This window comes from Aedes aegypti, chromosome 2 (genome assembly GCF_002204515.2).
Source record: "Aedes aegypti strain LVP_AGWG chromosome 2, AaegL5.0 Primary Assembly, whole genome shotgun sequence".
Taxonomy (NCBI): Eukaryota; Metazoa; Arthropoda; class Insecta; order Diptera; family Culicidae; genus Aedes; species Aedes aegypti.
Window position 1 is genome coordinate 366,426,506 of NC_035108.1, and position 6,476 is coordinate 366,432,981.

The 6,476-nt window shown below is 36.4% G+C and overlaps 1 protein-coding gene across 1 annotated transcript; it reads right to left on the reverse strand.

The window, feature by feature from the left end:
* Window positions 1-5,001: 5,001 nt before the first annotated feature.
* Window positions 5,002-6,064, reverse strand: LOC5577596 (larval cuticle protein LCP-30). Its single transcript, XM_001656541.2, has 3 exons — window positions 5,967-6,064; window positions 5,697-5,841; window positions 5,002-5,631 (listed from the first exon to the last, which is right to left on the reverse strand). Exons 1-3 carry the CDS (start codon window positions 5,982-5,984, stop codon window positions 5,123-5,125), a joined length of 672 nt encoding a protein of 223 aa, XP_001656591.2. The 5' UTR covers window positions 5,985-6,064; the 3' UTR covers window positions 5,002-5,122.
* Window positions 6,065-6,476: the final 412 nt, after the last annotated feature.

Sequence of the window (6,476 nt, forward strand, 5' to 3'; positions counted from 1 at the left end):
TCCAGCAACGTTGATTCTTTCCAACTGCTCGTCTAGTTGCTGACTGTACTGCGCAGCTACCCATCAGTCGACAAGCGTTGTTTATTGAAGCGCAGCGTTCTGTTTGTTGTGGAACTTGTGATGCTGGATAACCACGCCCAAATATTAGCTACAACGAGATAATGATCCGAATCGATATTAGGGCCTCGGAAGGTCCTGACATCCGTGACATCTGAGAAATGTCCCCTATTAACCAGAACGTGGTCTATTTCGGAGCAGGCATCGCCACCCGGCTGTCACCTGGTGTATTTGCGGATAGTCTTTCGTGGACAGACAGACTGGACCAAGCATTTTTTAATGGTTTCAGGAAATGTATCCTATGTAAATATTTGCATTATTTGCTACAATAATGAACCTTAACTAAATAATGATACATCTGTATGAATATAGCATCCAAAAAATCGAAGCTAATGAAGTCCTTAACGTATCTGTAGAACGCCAAAATATCTTCTAGTCCGGTCTGTCTGAACACCGACCATATGATTGTTATGTTTCTATACTTAAAAAATCACGCTTATGAAATCCTTTCCGTAGATAAAAGGACCGATTTAAAGTATAAATTATTTTTAATGTATCATTTAAAACTGTTCTTTTAACGATCAAAATCGTTCAATTTTGAAAACATTTATTTGGTTCAACTTGGGTATATTGTATGCTTTGATATTCATTAATAATGTCCATAGAAAATGTAGTTTTCGATTATTGCTGAGGTTTAATCAAAAACCGTAATCTCATAATCTTGTAATACCACTTGCAAAACTTTGGTGAAAAAATCTGAAAACTTATCAAAATGATACATAGCGTCATTCAAATCAACGTGAAATAGTTTGGGGTCACCCGAGACGCGTAAATTTGAAATCTTCAAGAAGACATGCTGTCACGAGAGAGGTTCCAATAATTTGGTCGGATGAAGTAAATTATCTAGGACTCGTGCTAGATAAAAATGCAAATTTCAAAAACTAACTAAGAGTGAATGCCCTAAATATGATTTTTGAAAATTAGAAAACACTACTCGTCATAAATACGAAATCGCTTGAAAAAGTATTGCAACAATCAGCTGAATATTGAATCACCCTGAAAAGTTTAGCATCACCTCAGAACAGGAACATTCGTGATGCTATACCTCGAGATGATGATGGTCTATAACGGTGCGGTCTTCAGCAGAGTTGTTCAGCAGCTCAAGGACAGACAGTTTAGTTCGCAATTTTGCCACTAGGTGACACTAGTGAGTATGTTAATTTGAGAATTTCAAGCAAGTTCTACTTCGTGATCTATATAAAAGTTCGAGTCTTCGGCAAAGTTATTCAGAATATCAAGGACATTCGGAAAACAGGTAATTCTATTTAAAATTTAGCCGCTAGGTAGTGATAGTGTGCATATAAAAATGAGCATCTATCTCATCACCTAGATAAGATAGAAAGTTCGAATCTTCGACAAAGTTGAATATGAGTTCAAGGACACCCAAATTGCAAATAGTTTGGTTCTAAATTTTGCAGGTAGGTGGCGCTAGAGAACATGTGATATTGAGGATTATTAACAAGTTTTATCTTTTGATCCAAATAAGATAGAAAGATCGCGTCTTCGGAAATTGTTATTCAGATAGCCTTGGCCATTTGGAAGTGTAAGTGATTAACCCCTCTACCGGCAGCTTCATTTTTTTACCGCAATAAACATGTTCAAACCTTGATAACTTTTTTGTTTTTCGATATTTTTGCACCATTTTTTCACTAGTTCTCCAAAAACACTTCTTGTTTAAGAATCTAAGTCAATTGCTGTCATTGGTGATCTGGTTTTAAAGATATTCCGGCGTTCCAAGGGGGACAGACATTCTCCATATAATATCCCAAGTAACACACGAAACATCTTCCAAAGAGATACTTTTCAAAAATGGTTTCAATCGGGTATCAATAAAAGCATCTGTAACTTACATGGTTCTAGTTCCGTTGCATATCAATATCAAGGCTCATAAAATTTCATTTCCGTTCCAATGAACATGCATTTCACTTCTTGTTTGACGTTCAATATTTTTGAAACGACAAGATTTGCTACAAATGTCCTTTGCAAATAGCAATGAAGTCAAGTTTGTTAAGATGTTTCCAGCAACTTTTCAAACAAACTCTTGAAACTTCTCCCAAAATGCCGGTTTTAATGTTATGTTTCAAATTACTTTCATTTAAAGCATCCGCAACTTGCATTCAATTTTCGTTTTCTTACCCACAACTCAAGAAGATTCATCCCAGTTGCGAACAAGTTACACTAAACTAGGTGTATGACAGATAGAAGTTTGTTTGTTTGAATCGAGTTGCAATATGGTTGAGTTGCACCTTACGTATCATCTAACAACAAAAACATGGTCTAGCAACAGTTTGTTTGTTTGAATGGTGTTTTTCATATGTTGCGCGGAAGTTTTTGCAAAAAGTTTAGATTATTTCAGGCGTGGTCTAATTTCGACAGTAATGAACTTGTATTCCGAAGGGTGCAGTAAAGTTATAAGCAACATGCTTTGATTAATGGGCCATGTGGTAGCTTTTATAGTGCATTGGCGGAGCAATTGTTCGAAGAGCTGGTGGAGTATTGAGTAGAGGAGAAGTTTGGTGATCTTGAGGTCGGAAGTTTGTTTCTCGTTCATATTTTTGTTTTCATTTTTTTTCTCTCAAGTATTTTGCCACAAATAAGCAATTTCAATATAACTTAAATATGTTGCAAACAGACTCCACCTCTTGCGCTTTTTGCGTTGCTATTCAATGCAATTGAAAGTCATATTTTCAACCATTGACAACTTGGATTAGTTTCAAGAGATTATTTTATTCTTGAGTTGAAACAAACTGTGCTGCTTGGGATGTGTTTGGCGGCCATTTTGTTTTTCGTCAATTTATCAGAAAAATAAAATGTGGGCTGCACAAAGCTAGATGATAAGAAGCTACTTTGAATAAATAAAATAATAATTCAAATCGGTTAAGTATTCTAGGAGATATCCGAAAATTACGATATGATGATTTCTGAAGTTTTCAAGATCTTAATTTGGCATCGTGGTGCCAGACACATGAATGCTCATAACTCAAAGAAGGCTGCACCAAATTGCTTCATTTTTTCACAACATACTCTCATTAATGTATTGTTCCGAAGAGTGAATATCCGAATACGATAAAAATTCTGTAGCATGTGATATTACGTGGTTTATTGCTACTTGTCGGTCCCTCAAGGAACATCGGAATATCTCAAGATCCAGCTGGCTAATGAATAATATTGACACAGAATCTAAAACTAGGTGAGTTCTTTGATAACTTGTGAAATAATGTTGCAAAAATATCAAGAAACAAAAAGGTTATCAATGTTTGAATATTGCATTGTCATACAAAATGAAGCTGCCGGTAGAGGCGTTAAGATCAGAATCATATCATATTCAAGTGGTTCAGGTCTGATCCATTGCATATTCAAATGTTTCAGTTCTAATGCATCTTTTAAGCATTCGCACGTTATATTCAAATTATTCAAGTCAAAAACTCTTCATACCCAAGAGACTCAGGATTACTTTTCTTTATACTCAAGTGATTCATGTTGATTCACTCCATACCCTAGTGATTAATGTCTGATCCTATTTAGACTCAAGTGTTTCAGGTTTAATTCACTTCATATCCAAGTAATTCAGGTCTGATTTTCACCATTTTAAATAAATCATGTTAGATTCACTCCATGTTCAAGTGACTCATGACTCAGGTCTGTTTCATTCATTTACAAGCGATTCATGTCTGATTTAGTTTATATTCAAGTGTTTAAAGTTTGATTCAATTTATATTTTCACTTCATATTCAAATAATTGAATACTGATTCATTTCTACTTAATTTTTAACAGATCATGTCAGATTCACCTCATATTAAGGAGATTCAGGTATGACATCATATTCAATAGTTTCAGGTCTGATTGACTTCATATTCCAGAGATTCTATCCTGATTCACTTCATTTCCCAGTGATTCGAGTTTAAATCATTGAATATTTAAGATTCTAATTTTCTATCTTATTTGGATCAGGATTCCGGATGTCTATTACACTCTGAACAACTTTCCCGAAGACTCGTGCTTTCTATCTCTTGTGGATCACAAGAGAAAACATGCTTAAAATGCTCAATTTCACATGCTCACTAGTGCCACCTAGCGGCAAAATTGCGAACCAAGCTATTGGATTTCCGAATGTCCTTGTTAAACAACTTTGCCGAAAACTCGAACTTTCTATCTCATGTGGATCACAAGATAGAACTTGTCTAAAATGCTTAATTTTACATGCTCACTAGCGCAACCTAGTGGTTAAACTGTGAACCAAACTGTCTGTCTTCCGAATGTCCTTTAACTGCTGAACAACTTTGCAAAAAGTCGTTTCTTCGCATATCATAAGGATCTCGAGATACAGCAATGTAAATTTACCTATTTTGAGGTGATGCTAAACTTTTGGGGGGGTGGTGGGCGATTCCGTATTCAACTGGGTGTTGCAATACTTATTTTAGTGAAAAAGTATTTATGACGGCTAGTGTAAAATAGTGTAGTATAAAACGTCTGTTTCAACTTATTATCAGAGAATCAAAACTTTGTCTTTAGAGCAAAGTTTTGATCTGCAAATAAATTTTCAGGGGACGGGTTGTTGTATGCTGTATTAAAATGGACGAAATACCTGAAAAATGACTATGCATACTGGTAAAAATAATATTTAAGATGATTCTGAAGCTTTATGAAAACTAATGAATTACATTGAATATCAAATGTAGAAACATTGGAGAGAATGTCAAATCAAATGATCGATAATGTTATCTTCCACAACAAATTTTAAGTCTTTCTATATTTCTCACCCTTGCATATTGGATTTTTGGACACAATAAAACCTTTTAAGAATGCCTTTGGGAACCCCTGAGAATTTCTAGGAATATCTTCGATACCACGTTGGATTTATGAGTTATGGTCATTAATTCTAATTATTATCCAATTCTTTCAATGATATATTTATTTAATTTCATTATGTTACATATCAAGTTTAACATATGCAGGCAGTCCTTTTGCACATTCCTCAGTTTAACTAATTTGTTTTAAAAGTCACTACTTGCGAGCTAACCCACGTGCTTGTAGTGATTTCAAAATCTCTTCTGGAATTGGCGGCGGGGTTGGCAGATGAGCTCCCGAAGGCCGGAAACCATTTTCATCGGCCACATAGTCCACTCGATACAACACACCGTCGTCGCCGAGGTACTGGTAGTATCCCATAACACGTAAAAATTCATCGTCAGTTCCAACGTTATCAAGTCGTCCCGTTTCGGAAACTTCGATATCGTTCTCATTCACTACCTTGTAGTGATATGAACCATCTTCGTTCAACTGTCGGGTATCCTCTTTGATACCAATCTTGTTGGCATCGGAGGAATCTACGAATCCAGTTTTAGTTTTCTTGGCATTGGTAAAGCTTGACGATCCGCCGATAGAAAATGGATTATTAGAACCACTGTTGGAAGCGACTCCAAATGAATCGCCGAAAGAACTTGTAGCAGTAAATCCATTACCAAGGAGGGATGCACCTACAAAGCGACTTCCGACACCTTTAGATGAAGTCTCTGAAATGTTACACAACTTAATCAGCAAATGTCCATATACATTACACAGAAAAGAGAGTTCTCACTAGATGCACCGGTACGACCCCGATATGCTCCACTGTTGTCAGGTCGCCATTTACCATCGTCAAACTTCGAAGCATACAACTCCGGATAGTAACGTCCATCGTTATAGTTCTGAGCTAGGACACAGCTCACTGCCAACACCGATAACTATAATCAAGAAGTTTCACTTTTATTATCATTTTGGTTCACTTGAGTTTACGCCCTTTCATATTAACAGTCCTTAGGGCGAAACTAATTTCAAAGATAATTGCACTCAATCACACAATTCTTACCACTATCAAACACTTCATTATTGCACTCTCGATTGTACGTTTTCCCGGACGGTAATCGAAAAACTGATGTCGACCAAACACCAAACGATTCAGTTTATATAGGTGCAAGATTTTTGCCAAACCTCGTTACAAACATGTTAAATCACTTGCACTACTTTATTTGGGCCGATTATCGAATGTTGTTGGCCAAATGTCGGACAGGGGTCATCCTCTTCTAAGTCGGTAGAGGTATAGATGGGAACATTGGAGAATCTGCTCCACTCTGGCAAAAGATGGCCCATAAGAGCGATCGATGGAACAAGTTCGGTCAATGTGTGGGAAGGTCCAGCGGTCATCGTTGCCGCTGACTACAAATCTAATTCAGAGACATTTGACATGATCTCAGAATTTATTGGCAATCGATGGTGATAATTCGGGGTTGATGCTCGCTCACACTTTCGAGATAAATAGAATTGATGATGGAAAAAGTGCACGTCATTGTGTTTTTGTAATATCTAAGATGTTTAGTTA